General features: G+C 36.8%; 1 protein-coding gene across 1 annotated transcript in view; it reads left to right on the top strand.

Annotated features, from left to right (window-relative positions):
• CCDC171 (coiled-coil domain containing 171) overlaps window positions 1–22,524 on the top strand; it is a 304,487-nt gene that overhangs the window by 106,770 nt on the left and 175,193 nt on the right. The window contains exons 13-17 of the mRNA XM_034987955.1: window positions 10,863–10,969; window positions 12,731–12,820; window positions 13,871–14,071; window positions 16,650–16,817; window positions 18,478–18,666. Coding sequence (XP_034843846.1) covers window positions 10,863–10,969; window positions 12,731–12,820; window positions 13,871–14,071; window positions 16,650–16,817; window positions 18,478–18,666 — 755 coding nt within the window. The remainder of the gene's footprint in view (window positions 1–10,862; window positions 10,970–12,730; window positions 12,821–13,870; window positions 14,072–16,649; window positions 16,818–18,477; window positions 18,667–22,524) is intronic.

Raw genomic sequence — 22,524 nt, 5'->3', positions numbered from 1 at the left:
TAATGTACTTTAAGCAGCTAGATCATTCCTTGCATAAAGCAGTCACTCAGCAAATATTTGTTGAATATTAATGAACAAAAGTGTGAATGAATTAATATCAAGTCAAAAGTCTAATTTGCATTTTAATTTTTGAGGTTATAAAGGTAGTCATGGAGTCCAAATTATAGCAGCCTTTTGGGTAGCAATCCATACGGAGTCATCAGGAAGATTGACCTTAAGTGGAAAAGATGTACAATCTTACATGGGCCATAGAAATGCCACCTGGATTATCTACTATCATTGGGCAAGATAGTCTCAATTTGCTTGAACAGGGACATTTATTTCCTAGTTCTGCTTCCTACTGAAATTGAAGCATAACAGCTGTTCATATCTCATTTCTTTTCTGGTGAAAATTCTTCTAGGAGGGTGTGTATGGGGAGAAATCCTTTCCCACTTTGAACCCTTTCTGCCTGGAGTGTTTCTTCTAATACAGTTTCACCTCTGCCTGAGGATGTTAGCAAACATATAGAATGTAACTTTTCTTTCCTTAGGTTCCTGAAAGAAAGTTTTTCTTGTGGCTCAGTCTTGGATCCTCCTCAGGGTGGTTGACTTTCGTGTTGACTGAGAGCCCTCTGACCTTCTTCAACCTTTCCTTCCTTGAGGAAATCATTTGTAATACTCTAGAGGTGTTCTTTTTCTTTCTACTGGGGAGGACCCTGGGAAATAATAGCAACAGCCTTTGATGCCTTTAGGTGTATAAATATATATATATATATATCACCCAGGAATTGGGCAGTCTCAGGGACGGCTCTTAGGATGATCAGTACAATAAATTGGACTTTTCCTCTCCTCTCTCCTTCTTTACTTCTTTAATAAAGGACTGTGGCCTAGATCTGATATCTTCCTGAGAATTTTAATTGTTCTTGTGAACCTCATGGCTGGTATCTTTTTTTTTTTTTTTAATTTTTTTATTCTTATATTATCCCCATACATTGCATCATTAGTTTTTGATGTACTGTTCCATGATTCATTGTTTGTGCATAACACCCAGTGCTCCATGCAGAATGTGCCCTCCTCAATACCCACCACCAGGCTAACCCATCCTCCCACCCCCCTCCCCTCTAGAACCCTCAGTTTGTTTTTCAGAGTCCATCGTCTCTCATGGTTCATCTACCCCTCCAATTTCCCCCCCTTCATTCTTCCCCTCCTGCTACCTTCTTCTTCTTCTTTTTTTTTTTTCTTAACATATATTGCATTATTTGTTTCAGAGGTACAGATCTGAGATTCAACAGTCTTGCACAATTTACAGTGCTTACCAGAGCACATACCCTCCCCAGTGTCTATCACCCAGTCACCCCATCCCCCCACCCCACCCCCCACTCCAGCAACCCTCAGTTTGTTTCTTGTGATTAAGAATTCCTCATATCAGTGAGATCATATGATACATGTCTTTCTCTGTTTGACTTATTTCGCTCAACATAATACCCTCCGGTTCCATCCACGCCGTTGCAAATGGCAAGATCTCATTCCTTTTGATGGCTGCATAATATTCCATTGTATATATATACCACTTCTTCTTTATCCATTCATCTGCCGATGGACATCTTGGCTCTTTCCACAGTTTGGCTATTGTGGACATTGCTGCTATAAACATCGGGGTGCACGTACCCTTTCGGATCCCTACTTTTGTATCTTTGGGGTAAATACCCAGTAGTGCAATTGCTGGATCATATGGTAGCTCTATTTTCAACTTTTTGAGGAACCTCCATACTGTTTTCCAGAGTGGCTGCACCAGCTTGCATTCCTACCAACAGTGTAGGAGGGTTCCCCTTTCTCCGCATCCCCGCCAACATCTGTCGTTTCCTGACTTGTTAATTTTATGGCTGGTACCTTTTAACTGGAGATTTATGGGTCACTGAGAAGCTGAGGATGCTTATAAGAGCGGCACACAGGTCTCCTTCGGTGTCATTTGCCAAATTCTTCTAGCTTACTTCTCTCACCTCCCAATCCACTTCTCACTTACTTCTTTCACCTCCCTTACAAACCAAAATTGGCCTACTTCATCATGCTCGTTGTTTCAGTTTGCAAAATCCAAGGAAGTGACTTCAGTAAGAGTGATCAACTCCTCTAATGGGATCATTAATTAATCACACAATTATGAAGGCTAAGAAATCCAACACCTGCAGCTGGCAAGCTGGAGACGCAGGAGGATTGATGGTATAGTTCCAGTTTGATTTTGAAGTCCTGAGAACCAGGAGAGCTGCTGGTGTAAGTTCCAGGCGAAGTCTGAGTCAAAAGGCAGGAGAAGACCAATGTCTCAACTTGAAGACAATCAGGCAGAGAGAAAGAATTCCTTCTTATTTGGCCTTTTATTCTATTCAGACCTCCAGTGGATTGGATGAGGCCCATCTGCTCTGGGGAGGGTAATCTGCTTTCTCAGTCTGCTGATCCAAATGTCAGTCTCATCCAGAAACATCCTCATAGACCCACCCAGAAAAAATGTGTAACTGAATATCTGTGTCCCAGTCAAGTTTATGCATAAAACTAACCATCGTATCCCCTCCTCCCCTTACTCTTAGCCTGTAGTAACCACCATTCTACTTTCAGTTTGTATGAATTTGACTACTTTAGACACCTCTTATAGTGGAATCATATAGTATTGGTCTTTTTGTGATTGGCTTATTTCACCTAGCACAAGGACGTCAAGTTTCATTCATGTTATAGCATGTGACAGGAATCCTTCCTTTTTGAGGCTGAATAATATTTACATTTTGTTTATCTGTTGAGGACCTTTGGATCACTTCTACCTTTTGGCTATTATGAATAGTCCTCCTATAAACATGGAAATATCTCTTCAGACCTTGCTTTCAGTTCTTTTAAATATACACCCAGAAGGGGCGCCTGGGTGGCTCAGTTGGTTAAGCAACTGCCTTCGGCTCAGGACATGATCCCAGAGTCCCGGGATCGAGTCCCGCATCAGGCTCCCTGCTCAGCAGGGAGTCTGCTTCTCCCTCTGACCCTCCTCCCTCTCATGCTCTCTGTCTCTCATTCTCTCTCTCGCAAATAAATAAAATCTTAAAATATATATATATATACACACCCAGAAGTGAAATCACTGGTCTATTAACTTTTTTTTTTTTAATTTTATTTTTAAGTAATCTCTGTACCCAACATGGGTCTTGAACTCACAACCCCAAGATCAAAAGTCTCATGCTCCATGACTGAGGTGCCCCTGGTCTATTAACTTTTATCACAGAACATTAGTGAAATGAGGCCATTTCCATATTTTATTCACTATAAATTGAGTTCCCTGGTTAGAAGGAATGCTATGTGGATTATGTAATTATGAATAAGATGTCTTGTAAATTCACAGATGGTGATTTCAGCAGAAATACTATGGTCAGGGAAGGTAAATCTATACCCAGAGTTAGTGTCTACTGTAGTAAGAATGAAACATTGCTCCTTCCATGATGGAAGTGACTTAGTATAATCAACTTGCCACCAGGCCCTAGAGATGGTGTCATATCATGGGTTCACTGTCTTTGCTATTGATAGATTTTGCATACAACAGGGGTTGTAATCCTATCAGTCGTGGTGAATGGATGTCTGTGTTGCTGAGCCCATGTATTCCCTCCATCCTTGCTGCCATGACCCTTTTGTTGTAAGGAAAACAAAGGTGGTAAGGACAAAGGTGGCTGGGAAGAGATGCTAGCTAATAGCCACAGAATGCCTCATCTTGTCCTCCTGATTATTAAGATCCTCTTCTACTGATTGTTCTGGGCACAGTGCCCATTTGGAGAGGTCTGTCCACACACTCTTGCCCATATCACCTTGCTACTGATTTTCCAGTTGTGTTCTTTTTGAGTCCCTGACCATTTTTGTTAAATGTTAGTTCCTACCCACACATTGGTGTACATTTGTACTTTTGGTCGTTTCTCATTCCAGGTGAAATGACAGGTCCATTACTTGTCTGACTACTGGCAGGATTTCACTTCATCGCTATCCTTCAGGGCCACCCTTGAGTGGGGTTATAGTGCTGCAACTGTTTACTTTTAATTAGAGTCAGCATATACAGAACCTTCTATATACTGAGCCCATTTCTTCCATTGGTCAACAGGTCATAGGGAACCTTCCATGGATTCAGGTTGTAGATTAAGAGGGGAGGCAATATAACAGGCATAGGGCCCATTCGAATCTGGACTATTTGCTCATGTAACTTAATTATGCCTTCAGGATTTGTTTGAATCCAGTTTTGTATAGACCACTTTCACTTGATGATAGAGTGCTGTTGTGCATGCCCAAATTTATGGATTGGTGGATCAGACAGTAATGATTTTATGGTGGGCAATTCAGGTCTCATGGTAAATTGGTGGCCATGAATGTATTATCTGCTGAGGACCAGTAGCAAGTGTAAAGCTTGATTCTCAAGAGGAGAAGAGTTATCTGTAGAGGATGACTTGCTTTGTTCTGATACCCTAAAAGTTTACACTGTGATTCTGTGAGGACCTGCCAAACTTGACCTGCGGGAGCTTGAGCCGTCAGAATGCTGTCATCAACTTGGTAGAGAGCCAAGTAGAACTTGTGAGGTCTTTTGGAATGGAAAGTTGATCAAGATTTCTATAGACTAGATTCTGCTGGAGTTGATATAGCTCTGAGGTAAAGCTATGAAGGTATATTGCTGGCCCTGACTGTTGAAGGAAATTGTTTTGGTAGTTTTTACTAAAAAGATGGAAGAAATAGCTTCATTCCAATTGCTGGGAAATGTATTGACCTGTTCCAACAATGGAACTACATCTTCAACTGCAGCTGCAATTGGAATCACATGTAATTATGCTTACAGTAATTCACTGTCATTCCCTAAGATTCATCTGTATCCTGCACAAGCTAGGTAGATGAGATGAATGCTGATGTGGTTGGAATAACCACCCCTGTATCTTTTAAGCCCTTCCCAATGGCACTGATCTCTGCAGTCTCTCCAGAAAGGTGGCATTACTTTTGACTTACTATTTTGGTAGGTAAAATTTTAGTGACTTCCACTTGCTTTTTTTCTATTTGGTTTTCCTCTGTCAATCCTCCACTCCATGGGTCAGGTAACCAGTATGGATAGGGTGCCAGTTTCTGCATTTGTCTTTTCTTTTTTCTGCATTCCAAACCAGGGAAATAAGGTGGGTTCAGGTACCTACTGGGCCCACTGGTGATAGAAACTTAGCCAAAACTCAGTCAATCTCCTGATTTCTGTAAGCTCCCACCTTAACTAGTGAACCACAATAGCATGTTAGTTCTGTAGGAATTAGTATCAGCTCAGATCCAGTGCCCAGCTATCCCAGTGATTAACCCCTTTCTCCAGTGCATAGTCACCTTGGTAAATGGTTGCACGTTTCTTTGAGGAAGGTGAGGAGGAAGATTTACAGTATGATCTTCTGGCAGTATGTTAGGGTTTCCAAAGGGAACTCCTCCTCTTTATTCAAGAGATACTGGGTCTGTGAACTAGCTCAAGTCTGATAATTGATTGAGAGCCAAGACTCTTTTCCGTGTTGATTTAAGTTCTACCTCTGGTAATGAGACCTACAGTTTTTCTACTTATACAAATCAGATAACATTTAGGTAGAGTGCCTATTTTAGTCCTATGAACACCATGATCAGTTAGCCAACACCAGTGATCTCTGTGGGTAAAACCATTTTGTTTACTGCTTTGATTTCGTTATGATGACCATGTCCATTTTGTTTCTGGAAGTTAAGTACTGCCACTTGGCCTTTGTCACCCAGATCCCATCATCCTCACTGAATTCAGGGAACCCAGCTTGATAGCTGTTATCTCTGCTCACAAAGCTTATTGAGCCACACAGAGCTAGCTCACCAAGGACGCTGGGGCTCCCCTCACCAATACATTTCTCAAACATTGGTAAAGAAAGTGTTTTCTTTTTCTTTTTTTTTTTTTTTTAACTTTCCCTGGAGACATAGTTAGGGGGTAGGTGAGCAAGACTTACATAATAAATACTCTCCATATGTTAGAAAAGTTAGAAGTCATTTTCCTTAAAAACTCCAGAATGGGTACCTGTGTTTACAAGATAAGGAAGATGTTTGTTTATGATCTCAGTGAGTAAAACAAATTAATATACAGAATGTAGTCTCAGTTTGAAAAGCATAACTGCCAACAAAATGTTTATATTTAATGCTTTTGGAGTGAAAAGGGAATTTTCTTGGTCATCAATGTATTAAATGTTTAGATTTTCTTAGGTGAAGATAAAACCCATTTGAATGTTATTTTCTGTGTCTTACTATGTGATTAAAAATCCACATTAAACAACATGTTTTTTTTTTCCTATTCTGAGGTTGAACATGACTACCCATGTTCTATATGTATGTATATATACATACATACACACATACATACACATATGTATTCTTTTTTTTTAAAGATTTTTATTTATTTATTGAGAGAGAGAGAATGATAGAGAGGGAGCATGAGAGGGAGGAGGTCAGAGGGAGAAGCAGACTCCCTGCTGAGCAGGGAGCCCAATGGGGGACTCAATCCTGGGACTCCAGGATCATGACCTGAGCCAAAGGCAGTCGCTTAACCAACTGAGCCACCCAGGCACCCCACACATGTGTATTCTTAAAAAAAAATCTCAGTCTTTTGTCTTCTGTTGTCTCTCCATTCTTTCTTTCTTTCTTTTTTTTTTTTTTTTTTTTTAAGATTTTGTTTATTCATTTGAGACACAGAGATACAGAGAGAGAGAGAGCATGAGCAGGGGGAGAGGCAGAGGGAGAGGGAGAAGCAGGCTCCCTGCTGAGCCAGGAGCCCGACGTGGGGCTCAATCCCAGGCCCCTGGGATCAGGACTTGAGCCGAAGGCAGATGCTTAACCATCTGAGCCATCCAGGCGCCCCTCTTTTTTTTTCTTTTTTTTAAAGATTTTATTTATTTATTTATTTGAGAGAGAGAGAGAGAGAGATCACTAGCAGGAGGGAAGGGTAGAGGGAGAAGCAGACTCCCTACAGGGAGCCCGATGCCGGGCTTGATCCCAGGACCCCAGGATCATGACCTGAACCAAAGGCGGATGCTTAACTGACTGAGCCACCCAGGCGCCCTCTCCATTATTTCTTAATAATTCTCCCCTTTTGGGGTCTTGCAGGAAACTGAAGTAGATAAGAGAATGTTTGAAAGGTTGAAGAGATAGACTTAACCTTATTCATCACAACTTACTGTTTCTACTGTGGAACTATAGGTTAATGAAAACCAGCTTGGGAAACAGTGGTTTATTTGGGTCATATGAAAATATTTAGCTTTTGAGCTTGTTTAAAAGAAAACATTTAAATCGAGGGCTTGGAACCATTTCTCCTACCTCCCTCTCTGCCGTGGGCTACTCATTCAAAAAAAGATTTGCCTTTATGTAATCGTTCTAGGTAAGTATATACCTAAGAAACATAGAAATTGAGTGTTCTATATTAGCATAGCCGTTTCTAATCTACCATGAGATCATGAAAGAAAGATATACCCTTGACGAGAGATTGGTTAGTCCCAAACAGGATGGAAAATTCATTCTTCCCCAAAAACCTTCTCTGGTCAGAAGCACTGCCAGTTGAGGTTGGCCTTTTTAGCCAAATAATTATACCACAATCTGAGTAGAATTGTTAATCAGAATCAGATTCAGGTCATTTGCTTCAAATCACAAAAGATAATAATGCTTAAATTGTCTGAAAAATAAAATCATGATACATACCAGAAGAGAATATCACTATAAATAATAAAACATTCACTGGTTATGATATGGATACACATACATATATTTTTGTATTTAATGTGTTACGATGTCGAGTACAAATACAAAATAAAATGTGAAAATTCTCAAAAACAAAAACAAAGGGGTGCCTGGTGGCTCAGTCGTTAAGTGTCTGCCTTCGGCTCAGGTCATGATCCCAGGGTCCTAAGATCGAGCCCCACATTGGGCTCCCTCCTTGATGGGAGGCCTGCTTCTCCCTCCCCCACTCCCCCTGCTTGTGTTCCTCCTCTCGCTATCTCTCTGTCAAATAAATAAATAAAATCTTAAAAAACAAAAACCAAAACCAAAAAAAAAGATTTGCCAAGGCAAACCCAGAGTTGAAATGTACTTAATATTAAAAGTGAGTGAGAGAGATTGAAACAGGTAGCAGTGATGGGGAAGTATAGGTTGGCCTCCAGGTACTGAAACATTTAAGTATAGGGAACGTTGGAAGGTTTTGAGTTGGTATTTTGAAATATAAAGTGTTCTAACACATTCTGTTCTTCATTTGGACTTTGACCTTTGAAAAGCCATTTATGACCACTTTTCAAATTATTTTCATTGCTCTTCATCTGTGAATTTTTAGAGCTTTCTTTGAGATCATTAATAGGTTATTGTTTCTTGTAATATTCAGGGGTTAGGATATTTTAGATTAAATCAAATTATCAATAAGGTCCTGAGTCCTAGTGACCCTTTCTTCTTATTTATAAGCATTTTTCCATGTTTCCATTTATAAGAATTTTTATAATGGATGTGGATAAGACTTAAAGCGTACTTTGTACTTCAACTAAACTTTATTGTATAAACATTTTCAAGCAAAGAAACTTTATTTTATGTAGAATATAATAATATGCATGGGTCAGTAAGGACAGGGCATTTTGTCCCCTTACCCTTTAACACTCATATTAAAATGGTTTTATTCTTCTGAATTTCTAAGAGGAAGCTTTCTCCCTTATTGTAAAAGCCAGCAGATTTCCCGAGTGTCCTTGGATGATTTATTCATGGCCTACTTGTGTAGTAGCAAAAGAAAAGAATTATACATTACATTTTTTTTTATCTTGTGCAAGAGCAATTTTTAAAAAAAATGTATTTGGTAAGACCTTTAATAAAATTTTTAATGAGTTGTCTTTCTAACTCATAGTAATTACAAAGAGTACTGTCTCCTCCATTATCATGGCTCAGAGCAGTGTCTTTTTTTTTTTTTTCTTTTTGCCTAGCTGGGATATGTGTTGCTTCCATATTACTTCTGGTTTTTTGGTTAAATATTCTTCTTCTGTTTAAGAAAATCTGAGGTGAACCCACACTTAAGATAGTGTTTAAATTATACCTGGATGAGTATAGTAAATTTATTAGTAACATTTTGTCCAAGATTAAAACACTAAATATCACCAATATTCTGAGATAAAATTAGTCTATCATTAACCAAAATTTTTCCTTCCTTCCTGCCTTCCTTTCTTTCTTTGTTTTTTCCTTTATTATTGCTTTCTTCCCTATCCTCCCAAAGTTCTAGCAGTTGAATACATGAAGAATGGATAAATGATCTCATGTAATTATTTGTTTACTATCGTTCCTCTTTTTTTTTTTTTTAAGATTTTATTTATTTATTTTAGAGATAGAGCAAAAGCATGTGCAAGGTGGGGGGGGGGGGAGAGCAGAGGGAGAGGGACAAGCAGACCCTGCGCTGAGGCTCGATCCCATGACCTAGAGATCATGACCTGAGCCGAAATCAAGAGTTGGACACCCAACTGACTGAGCCACCCAGGTGCCCCTCTTTCCTCCTCTTTTTATTATTTTTTTCTTTCTTTCTTTTTTTTTTCTTCCTCCTCTTTTTAGACTGTAAATTCTCTGAGGACAGAGACTACACCAATCTTATTCACCTCTATGCCTTGGATTAGTATGTAGTAGGAATTCAGTAAAGTATTTGAATGAATGAGTCAATGAATAATAAAACATATATTACGAATGCTTCTTTTTGAAATCATCCTTGTTAAAAATATGTTTCGTGTCTATTGAAATAGATTGTAAAATATGCTGGGGAGAAATTATAATAGGAAAAGAGAAATATTTTTAATAGCGTATTTTAACATTTGCTACTTATTTTTTTTTTTTTTTAAATGCACAGATATCTATATTACATGTACATACTGGGCATGGAAAATATATTTCTCTAGGAAACATACATACAGAGGCACTTTTATTTGTATGGGAAAGCAACCTTCCGGGAAAAGGTTACACAATGCATGGATAAACACCACTTGTAAAGATTCATTTACATAAACGGTACACTTGCATATATATCCTACACAGGGAATATACAGTCCTCATCGATTTTGCTACTTGTTTTTTAACAGTAAAGGAGAAGTACAGTGAAAAATCAATTTAAAGTGGTTTTTAAAACTAAACTTTTGATGATTTTGGATTAATCTTTTGAACTACATTTGACCATGTGACCTTGATTAGCTCAACTAACTTATGGCCCAACTAAATTAAAATAGTTTGAGGGCATAATATGGAAATACTCATATTTTTATAATAAGTATCAGTTTTAAGGGTTTTAATTGAAACATGATGTGGGCCTGTGTAGATAATAGCATTTTTATTATTTATTTCAAATTGTAACTTGAGAATTTTAAGGATTGAAGAGTATTTCCAAGCATAACAGAAAATTATGTGCTCTTGGGTTCAGAAATTATTATTTAAGCAAAATAGGCCTGACTGTTCAGAAACACAAGGACCAAAGTAAGTGTATGTAACTTCCCAAAACAATGTTAGTATGTAGACTGTTCATTTAATTGTTGGATAACAGGTGTGTACAAATTCTTCAGTTATTTAGGAGATGGGGGGAAAAAAAAGAGCTCACTACTAACTACAGTATGGGCCTAGGTAAGGTAGGAAGTAGCCATAAATTTGAACTTGATACATTATGAACTTAATTTGATCACTTGTTTAGAAAGGCTATTAATACTTGGCTATACAGCAGTATACTTTGGAGAATAAGACTCTACTCAATGTTTCATAACATGTTTTCAGCTCTATCCAATTGTAATATCTCTGTTACTGTTTGCTTAGCTTTTGTCTCTTTGTGACTTTAGGATATATTTTCATCTTACATTTTTCTTTAGGCATCCACAAGGACAAAGATAAACCTCCCAGCTTCTCTGTTGTCCTTGAGACTTTGAGGCGTACCTTGACAGATTACCAGAACAAGCTGGAAGATGCATCTAATGAGGTAACACTTGCACTGTTTGGCTCTACACTTAGAGCCTTCAGCCTGCAGCACTTGGTTCCGTGCTTGTTACAAAGGTCAGAAAGATTGGGAATGTTGAATTGACAGCTTCACAGATACAAAAAATAATAAATTGTCTGTCACTGTTCTTTCTTTAAGTGTGGCCTAAAGTCATGTCTCACTTACGTTTTTGTAACTCTAAAGTCATCCTATTATTGTCAAAGTTACGAGGACTCTTGTCACTTCTTGGCCTTCAAAATTTATCTACTCTAATTTAATCAAAAAACGACACAAGTCATCTAAGTTAATATGTATTCTATTTAAATGTTCACGTGTTTTTAGGAAATTAGGAATAGGTAGTGGAAATTTAGGTTTTGTCAAGATTTTAGGTTAAGATTTCTACAAATTATGGAAGTCTTAACAGAACAAGAGAGAGGTTAGTTCTCATTCTCTAAAGGACTGTTGTTAGAAGTTTTCAAAAACAAATATCTGTTTGATGTAGCTTGGTAGTTTTTGGTTTGCTGATTAAAAAGCTCTTGCTTCTATTTTTCATCTCATTTGTATTGTTTAATGTGTGGATTGATAATTTTCTTGGGTATTAAAATATTTTATGGATTTATGCTTTAAAAATTGAAGAGTTTGTTTAGTTGGCTCTTGTCAAACTAGAGAGTATGAAATAATTACATGAAATACAATTAGCAAAACAACCAACAGATTGTTCAAACCAAAGACAAGCCACATAGCATAGAATTTAGTGTCTATCCTTTTGTTTGTTTGTTTCTTTCAAATAATACAAGGCCACGGAATCATTGTATTTCACATTTCAGAAGAGGTTTATTTCACTTTAGTTTACCACGGTCAACAAAGAAGGAAAAGTGAGTCTTCTTAATACTCTCTGTATTGTTCAAAAGGCAAAAAGAAAGTGACCATTGAAATCATTAAATTTCTATAAAGAACAAATATTGCTAAGTCTTTCCTAGTGAGACAAGGCAACCTGTATTGTTAGTAGTTTATGGAACTCTTCTGAGGCCTAGGTCTGGAAGCTGCAGGGTAACTAGGAACATATTACCCACAGCGAATTGTTATTTGGGAGGATGAATGTCACATGATCCTTAGCACAGTTGAAAAGTCGACTCAGCAGGCTTTGGCTTAGTAATGTGCTTTGTTGTGAACCAGTGCCAGAGACAGCAGTGGGGAGACCAAGGGGGGGCTGCAAAGAAAGCAAAAAGAGCAGGCTGCCAGAAAGAAGAATGAACTGTCAAAGAAAATAAATCACAAGCGGAGCAGGACCAACTGATGACCTGCCACAAGCCTTCCCAGGAGGACTGCATGTGACCGACCCTGAAGTTGTCATATGGAGTGAGAGACCACCGAATACCCTCATGATGTATAGAAAGAACAGTCTTCTGCTCTGCGCTTTTTTTCTTTCCTTCTAGATGCCAGTGCTTTTGGAGTTTTGGTCCAGTAGGATTTTAAGAATAAAGTTGTGTTTGTTTACAATAAGAATGAAATCCTTTATCCAGCCATCTAGTAAAAACACAGTAACATCACTGACATTTCAAGCTTGAATGCTTTTCCTTTTTAGACATGTGGACTTGGGACAGAAATGACATAGTTAGCCAAAAGAAAGACTTTTTCAAGACTCTTAATCACTATTGGAACATTGGTGTTTAAGTAATTGCCTAAAAAACATTTAAAGATTAGCTTTTGAATTACTCACCCTTGAAAAACATAAAAAAAGTAACTTACATCTTCTTTTATCAGCTAAACAGCATGAATGATGCCAAGGAAAAGGCATCGAGTGAACTTGATTCTACCAAACAGAAGATAGAATCTCACACTAAAAATATAAAGGTATTATGACTTAGAATAACTTTTTCCTTTTGTATTAAGAAACAAATATGATTATCTAGGGAATACTTTAAAGTGGAGATATCTGAAAATGTATCTCCCTATTTTTTATTAAGTATATTTGGATACAATTTTGATTTTTTTATTGTTGATCAAAGTAACGAGAATGTATTTTTCATTAAAAAAATAAAACTTGGTTGGAACTTATTTTGGTTAAAGGAAAGATGTATTTCCCAGATCTAATTATAATACCATAGATTCAAAAAATGATTTAAGATTTAATGCCCAGCCTCAGATACGTATTCAACATATTTTATTTACATAAGGACATCAGTATTTGGAGTCAGTTTTCATCATTTTAGGGTGGGGCAATTGTTTTTAGAGCATCATGCCTAGTAATGGGCTGAGACTGCACTTGGCTAAGGTCCAAGACAAGAGTTTATTTTATTTTCTGCACTGGTTTTATGTACTACATCTTTGCAAAATGATACCGAGGCAAGTCTCCGAGTTGGAAATTTTGTGTGTTGGTTCGTGTTGAGTTTGTCATGGACATACTTCAGTAGAATTTGTTAATAAGGTTGAAGAAGAAATAGTTCAGAATTTTTGTCACACACTTGAGATTTCTATTAGTATTTGGAGTCATTGGGAAGTAAATGTTCTTATATTAAATGTAAAATATTTCATTTGAAAATGTTATTTACATGTTATGAAAAATTATTTTGAGCTACCAAGCTATTTTTTTTTTTTTTTTTAATAATGAATTGAAAGGAAAACTCCTTTTCAAAGAGCTTTTAGGAATCAGGTATCTTATGAACATTTTATGTTTCAGTGTTAAAACTTAACAGTTTTTTCTAACTTTTGAGCTAAAATGGTATAGTTAGAAAATTGATTCAATAAATTACTGTAATGTTTAGCATTGTAGCCAAATGCTTGTGCTTGTGATTCTTTTATGGTAAAGCTTTGGAGGTCTTCATTATGTATTTTGTGTTTGTATCCTCCATCCCTTTAATTGGCCGGCCTTCATGCAGTCTCTTTATTTTGCATCTCTGACAGGACCTTCAGGAAAAACTGGCTGATGTCAGTAGAGAGTTAAGTCATTTACGCACTAAATGTGCAGACAGAGAGGCTCTCATAAGCACGTTGAAAGTGGAACTACAGAATGTGCTGCACTGTTGGGAGAAAGAAAAGGCTCGAGCAGCGCAATCGGAGAGTGAACTGCAGAAGCTTGCCCAGGCTTTCCAGAAGGATACCGAGGTATTACCTGAGACAGGACGCCTGGCAGGAAAGGCCTTCACTAATCTCAGTTTTCTAAATTTACATACATCAAGTGGCTGTTTTTACTCTGATTTGTTCTGAGCCGACTCTTCTTGAAATATTCATGCCAGCCGCACAATCGGTCACTCCATTACTCTTGTGTCATCCTATTTTGGAGAGAAGTAATGGAGTTTAACCCCTCTGTCGCTTCTGTGGCTTCATCTCTCTATTTAGAACATCATATCCCAAGCACTGAGGCTCCTAAAACAGTCCTTTCAAAGTTTGCCTATTTGCTGGTGACAAAATTATTTTTTATTTCAGTAGTTTAGTAGCTGAACATGGTGGAAAGAATATGTTTTTCGTAATCAGAAAGAACTGGACTTGGCTTGTGGTGCTCCTGTTTACAAACTATGAATATGGACGTGGCATGCAGCTTAGTCTGTCCACATCTTAGTTTCTGATTTGCAAAACAGGAGTAACATCTCCTTTAATAGACAGTCTCCTTACTCTTTATAATTGTAGGATATTAACCAAAATTTAGGAGAAGACAAGTCCCACAATATTGAAACTTTATTTAGATGCTCTTGAGAGTTGCCTATCCATTTTTATTTATAAATGAGTTCTTAAAATATTATGACAAAACTTTTCTATTCTGTATGAGCCTGTGTGAATGGAATTGTTATCTTATATATTCTTTTACCCGTGGGATATAGAGCTAGTTTAGCTAGTGTGGAACCAGTTTATCTGAGTCGTCCTGCATATTGAGTTCATTACTCCAACAAATATGAACATGAATGCCAAGAGAGTAAAAAGGAAACATTCTTTCCACTCTTCTTACAGTCTGGGACTTAAATTGTGTCCACATGAAGGGGCTGGAATTGTTCTACACATCAGATAATGATTAAAGGAAAGGAAACTAGAAGCCTGCCTGTATTGTAAAGTCAGCATGTCTACAGCATTGTGGTTGGGTTCAACATGTGTGAATTGATTTTGGATCTTGAGATTCTCTTTTCACGCCAAATGGATGATTATCATGCATGGTTTATCACAGCCCAAGCAAAAAGGACATAATGGCGACACAATGAATTATCCTTAGGATCACTTGGCAAAATGTGGAGGGCGAAGACTTTTAGTGCCTGAATATTACATTTGGTTAGTTATATTTAATAAGATTTGTGAATATCTCAACCCAGTTGAAAATGTAAAAGACATCTTTAATTGCTTAGCAAAGAAAAAGGCATAACGTATTTATGAGGATTCTTCTGATATCCTAACTCAAGTTTGTGGTTGTAACTACATATTAAAATTTTTTGGTTTTAACTTGTTATATTTGGGAAAAGGTAAGGTAGCATATAGAGAGAATTAGATATACACATTCATATATGTATATAAATATATGAAAAATTCGCCACAATTTATAGTTATACAACCTTTACATATACCATATACAGTTTTTCTTATCTAGAAGATTAGCATTTCTATTTTTTCCCTCTCAGATTTTCTCCTTTAAAAGTTTTCTCTCAAATATTAAAAAAATTTGAAGGAGCTTATTTTATCTACAAAAGATATCCTTTTGCAGTTTTACACTGACCTCGTCTTGAGTTCCACTCTTGGGCACTTTATAGATGAAACACCTTATAAAGAGAGCCATTTGGCATTTCAGTAAATAAACTCTTTCTGTGTGTTCAAGATGGGATCAGCTTTTTACTGAATTCTATGGCATAGTGTTTCTGGGTTGTTAAACAGTGGATGGCTTAGTTACTACAATGGCAACATAATTTTAAAAAACTTATTACATATTTCTAATTGGACAGTTTCAAAAATATGTCTTGGGCAACTGTGTCCATTTCTTTTTGCCTGTTACTTTGTAATATTTAAGCACCTCTAAATGCCCAGTGTGCCAAATACTATATGAACTTACAGGGAAAACGAATGAGCCCCTCTTCCATATCTTTCATATCACTGTCTGCTTTGCCTAAGGGGCTGGGGATAGATTTCCTGTAAGTGGTAAGCAAACTGGAGTCCCTGGAGGAGGAAGATAGCTGAGTAATTGTGTACATGTAAAGCACAGATATTGGTGTAACTTTGTCTTTAACAGAGTTGAGTAACACTCTTCTCTCTATATTGGTTTTCTGACTTAGAATAACATCTGTTTTGGCGAATGTAAATATGAAATTATAGAATTACTGTCCTGACATCAGGACAAAAGTCAAAAGGGCTTAGAGACAATTAGTGCAGATAAGTCATGTCAGAGCTGAGAAAGGTGATGCCTGAACAGGCACTTAGGTCATCCTCGGAGGAGCAGAGCTGGGGTCAGAACCCTGGTCTTCTGGCTTCTAGACTGCAGATTTTGGTTTTGAATACCAAGTTTAAGCAATTCCAAGTTTTTATCTGGTGCTTTTGAATGTGAAAAAAAAGTCACCCAAGATGACAGTATAAAAAAAGTCACCCAAGATGATACTTGGGTATTTTAATTCCTTTCCAAGTTTTTGAAACAAATCCTTCACCACACGTAGCATGTGTTTTCCTTCTTACAGTGTTGATATACTGGAATTAATTTCTTTTTTTTTTCTCACAGGAGAAGCTAACCTTTCTTCATACCTTGTATCAGCACTTGATAGCAGGCTGTGTGCTCATGAAACAACCAGAAGGCATGCTGGATAAATTCTCTTGGACCGAGCTTTGTGCAGTCTTGCAGGAGAATGTTGATGCCCTGATCGCAGACCTCACCAGGGCTAATGAGAAGGTAACTGTCCTCGGGCACCAGATACCTCTATTAAATTCAGTGACATTTGTCCACATCACAGTATCATTAAGAGGGGCTGACATTCATCTTATTTCAAAAAGAATTTGGATGTTAATAATTCAATACCATTAATTATGGCTTGTCTACAACTCAGTTTGATGCCATTGCTGTGGGCATGTAAATGTGACTGAAGTCTGTATGAAGTCTCTAAGCTCCACACACTCTGTGCAGGACATGCTAATACTACTAGCCAGTATTAGCCACAGGGACCTAATTAAAAGAAAATAAATTAATCTTACTGATGAAGCAATTCAAAGAACTTAGTCATTTACATTAATAAACCAACTCTTTATGTAGCATAAAATAGAAACAAGACACAGTTATTCAAAAACATGATCTTAAAATTTTTGCCCAGGAAATAATGAGGTGTTACTTTAAAAGCACTTAAAAATTTAAAATTATGTTAATGGTATTTCTTGAATTATAACCAACTGTGTATTAACGGACCCCATTCAGTGCTGTAGCGTGTTCAAAGTATACATGGTAGCAGAAAACAGTGGACTTCACCCGCCCAGGAATTTAGTTTTTCAAAAAAAATAAAAACCCCCAAAACAACAAGCCCTCTTTTGGTTATGGAAGACTTAAATGGCTTAGCAGACCAACCTATTCCACCGTTAAAGATACTGATTCTCATCCTGGGTCTACTGAACTGGTCAGGACTGTATTATGTGGTCTGGTTTCCAGATCTTAGTTGCCATGGCATTTGGTCTTATGCGACATGAAGAAAAAAATTGTTACCTAAGTTTTTTTTCCCCCCCCTCCAATCTGTTGAACTAATGAAATAGCATCTTGGCCCAATTTTACAGTGAGAACATTTTACCTTGGTTTGATTGGCAAACACAACCTTAGGCACTGAGAAGTAGGATTGAGGAAATGAGGGAGTAAATCGTGAGAAGCACAGATGCTGTTCCTGATTGTGAATGTGTGTATAATGGGTTTGAAAATTACTGATAATTAAAATGAGTACATGTTTGAACCCTCTGAGATGGTATTATGTTTTAATAGTTTTAAAACATCATTAATTGTCATACACGTTAGATGATGATTTTCTTTCCAGTGTTTTGAACGTGAAATAAAAAATGGTTGTAACTTTCTGTTTTATTCTATGTAAAATGTAGATTTATAAATCTCATTGAAATACTTTATTTCCCATTGAGATATGTGAATAGCTTGAGCTTTGGTTCTAGAAGTAAAAAGAGGGCACGTTCTGCATGGAGCACTGGGTGTTATGCACAAACAGTGAATCATGGAACACTACATCTAAAACTAATGATGTAATTAGTTTTAGAACAAAAAAATTAGAAGTACAAATATTCTTAATTTTCTCAGTAAAGTTGATTATATAATGAGTAACTTTATTAGAAAGAGAAAAATGATTTGTGATCTAAGCACACATACATACAAATGACACCATTTTCTCCTAAAATATGATAATTTGTCCTACCATTTTCTGTTTCTTAGTTTTTTTGTTTTCATTTTAACTTAAAACTTTTATGTGAACTTAAGGAACGAAACATAGTAGATGTATGGCATTTGGGGAGGTGCTACAAAGACATGTTTTGTGAGCATATCTCATTCTCTGTTGCATATCCCCATTTAGATAGGTCACCTGGAGTATATCTGTAAAAACAAGTCTGATACGATGAGAGAACTTCAGCAGACCCAGGAAGACACCTTTAACAAAGTGGCCGAGCAGATCAAAGCCCAGGAGAGCTGCTGGCACAAACAAAAGAAGGAACTGGAGCTGCAGTACTCTGAGCTCCTCTTGGAGGTGCAGAGGAGGGCACAGGTACGCTGCTTCTGCAAAGAGCTTTAGCAATAGGGTGCTCAGTCTTGTGCTATTTCGAGTGTTTTCCTTTAGTACCAAGGCCAAATCAGTTTAGAACTCTTTGGGAACCACATAGAACTTGTTAGGCACACATACATATGATCATGCAAACACACACACATACTCACAAATGGGTGTGTGTGCGTGCTCGTGCATGTGTGTGTGTGCGCACGCATGCGTGTGCCTGCATGTGTATTAAGGATTGTCTTGTACTTAAGTTGGAAAGTAGATAGGTTTCTGGTTAAGACATCCTAGACTGCACTGATCAATTAAATGCTAAAATTGTATTTCCTTTATTTATTTTTAAAACAAAAGGTTAAGAGATTTGGTAAAATGTTATCAGTTTTAGTGTAGATACTCTTTTATCCAGTTTATTCCAATTGTAGGGGTTCGTGTGTGAACCATCATTTTAATTCATTTGGGGTTGAAATTTGTTATACCTCCTAACATTGTATAAGATCTAGAGTTATAGTTGTAGACCCCATAGCAAAATAATTGACTGTAGGATGTATCATGTCTTCTATGTTGGATTCGATTGAGACCAGAAGTTATGAGTAGTTAACATGGCTGTATTTTTTCCTATACAAATTATTGTCCTCATAATTTATATTGTTAACTGTCATCCCTGCCCAATCAGGAATAACTTAATGATAGTGTACACTTTCTTTTGGTATTGACTTTAATAATAGTTCATGTGTTCCCAAGATAAGATACTTAGGAACCTGACTCAGTATTTAACCTCTTTATTTGGTCCATACATATATTGGTTCATACTTATATTGGCAAGTTTAATTAAAAGAAAGAAATCATATTATTTTTGTTTGTCAATAAACAGTTTCAGATTGCTTAAAATAACACCATTCTGCTTTCCCAAACATAAGGGCCCTATGTGAACTTATGCCTTCCTCTGTGAATTTGAATGAATTAATACTGTCTAAAAGTAGCCATGTGTTTGGTGTTGTACGGTGCTCTGTGATATGGTTTGCTTTTTCTACTACTGAGTAAAAGACCTAAACAATTTATTACAGTTTCTTTAGAGGTAGCATTGACATACAGTGAAGTGAACAGATCTTAAGTGTACAGCTTGATGTTTTGATCAATGCAAAGACCCATGTAACCATATCCCACTTAAAACTTAAAGTATTTCATTACCCCAGAAAGTTCTTCTGTGCCCTCTTCCAGTTTCCATTCCATAGGCAACCAGTGTTCCGATCCTATCATCATAGATTAGTTTCACTTGCTCTTGAGTTTCCCCTCAATGGAATCATTCAGTATGGAGTATTTGGTGGTTGGCTTATTTCACTCAAAATATTTTTTGGTACTCACCCATGTTGTTGTGTGTGTCAGTAATTCATTCTTTTTTATGGTCAAGTAGTATTCTATTTTATAATTACACCACAATTTTATAGATTGTGAGTTGATGGATATTTCAGTTGTTTCCAGTTTTTCACTATTGTAAATAAAATTGCAACAAATACTATTGTAGAAGTGTTTTGTTGACATATAGTTTTCATTTCTCTTGGTTAAGAGTTCAATTGCTAGATCACAGGATAGGTGTATGTTTGTAAAAAAAAAAGTATCAAAGTTTTTTCCAAAATGGTTGTATCATTTTCAATATATGAAAGTTTCTATTGTTCTTCATCCTCTGCAACATTTGGTATTGTCAGTCTTTAAAATTTTAGCCATTCTAGTTGTTTTAAAAAGGTATTTCAGGGGCGCCTGGGTGGCTCAGTCATTAAGCGTCTGCCTTTGGCTCAGGTCATGATCCCAGGGTTCTGGGATCGAGCCTTGCATCGGGCTCCCTGATCAGCAGGAAGCCTGCTTCTCCCTCTCCCACTCCCCCTGCTTGTGTTCCTGCTCTCGCTATTTCTCTCTCTGTCAAATAAATAAATAAAATCTTAAAAAAAATAAAATAAAAAGGTATTTCCTTGTGGTTTTAATTAATATTTTCTTGGTGATTAATAATGTTTAGCGGTTTTCATGTTCTTACTGGTCATTCTTATATCTTCTTTTGTGGAAATATCTCTTCAGTTATTTGCCCATTAAAAAGTTGGGATTGTTTGTGTTTTTATTATTGATTTGTAAGAGTTCTTTAGATATTCTGGATATAAATAATTCTTTTGATGATCACAAGTTTTAAGATTTTGATGAAGTCCAACCTATAAATCCTTTTGAGTATTTATTTTTATGTGGTAAGCAATGTGTATATACTCCAAAGTTGTGCAGATAATCTCCTATTGTTTCTGCTAGAAGATTTATTTATTTATTTATTTATTTATTTATTTATTTATTTATTCATTTATTTATTTTTAAAAGATTTTATTTATTTATTTGACAGAGAGAGAGAGCTAGGGAGGGAACACAAGCAAGGGGAGTAGGAGAGGGAGAAGCAGGCTTCCCGCGGAGCAGGGAGCCTGATGCGGGGCTCGATTCCAGGACCCTGGGACCATGACCTGAGCCGAAGGCAGATGCTTAATGTCTGAGCCACCCAGGCGCCCCATCTGCTAGAAGTTTTAAAGTTTTAGCTTTTATGACAAGGTCTATGATCCATCTCAAATTAATTTTTGTATTTGATGTTAGGTAGAAGCTGAGGTTCATTTTCCCCCTATATTTATTTATTTTTCCCACATCACTGTTCATAACTTTACTTTCCTCATTGAATAGCCTTGGTCCTTTTGTGAAGACAAAATAAAACAAAAACAACTGACCATATATAAGAACCACAGGTTTGTTGGGTATACCTAAAGTTTTGCCTTTTCCAGGATGTCATATAAATGGAGTCATACAGTACGTAGCCTTTTGGGTCTGACTTTTTTTCACTCAGCAAAATATGTTTGGAAATTATTCATGTTGTTGCATATATCAGTAGTTCATTCCTTTTTACTGCTGAGTTATATTCCATTGTATGGCTGTACCACTGTTTGTTTATACTTGCTGATGGGCCTTTGAGTTGTTTTTATTTTCTAGCAATTATGACTAAAGAACCTGTTGTGGATAGGTTTTTGTGTGATCATAAGTTTTTGTTTCTCTTGGGTAAATACTTAGAGGATTGTGATTTCTGGGTTATATGGTAAGTACATATTTATATGTTATATAAATGGTTATATGATGAAAACTATGAAATTGTTTTCCCCAGTGGCTGTACCATTTTGAGTTTCCACTAGCAATGTGAGGGAGTTCTAATTGCTCTGCATCTGTGCCAGCATGTGGTTTCATAATTTTTTTTCCTTTTTAGATAGTCTAGTAGGCAAGGAGTGGTTGTGGTTTTAATTTCCATTTTCCCTAATGAATAATAATGTTGAATGTTTTTTTCATATGCTTTTTGCCATCTGTATATATTCTTGGGTAAATTATCTGTTCATATCTTTTGCCCACTTTTTAATTGGATTGCTTGTTTTCTTGTAGCTGAATTTTGAGAGTTGTTTATATATTCTGAATAGAAGCCATTTGTCAGGTGATTTGCAAATATTTTCTCCCATTCACTTAAAAGTACTTTTGCAGAACAAATGTTAGGGGTCCAATTTTATTGTTGTGCATGTATTCTTCTGGTTTTCCCAGCACCGTTTGAAGAGAATATCTTTTACCCATTAGGTGTTCTTGGCGCTCTTGTCCAATATTAGTTGACTGTATATACCGGGATTTAATTCTGGGCTCTTTATTCTGTTTCATTGGTCTCTGTGTCTATTTTTGTGCTAGTATCATACTGTTTTTATGACTATGGCTTGCTGATGTTATGATCCTATATATAGAAAACTTTAAAGAGCCAATCAAAAAACTGTTGGGATTAATCAATGATTTCAGTAAAGTGGAAGGTTAAAA

The sequence above is a fragment of the Mirounga leonina genome, unplaced genomic scaffold (assembly GCF_011800145.1).
Source record: "Mirounga leonina isolate KUSES-001 unplaced genomic scaffold, KU_Mleo_1.0 Mir_447, whole genome shotgun sequence".
NCBI lineage: Eukaryota > Metazoa > Chordata > Mammalia > Carnivora > Phocidae > Mirounga > Mirounga leonina.
This window is presented reverse-complemented; position numbering and strand designations above follow the sequence as displayed.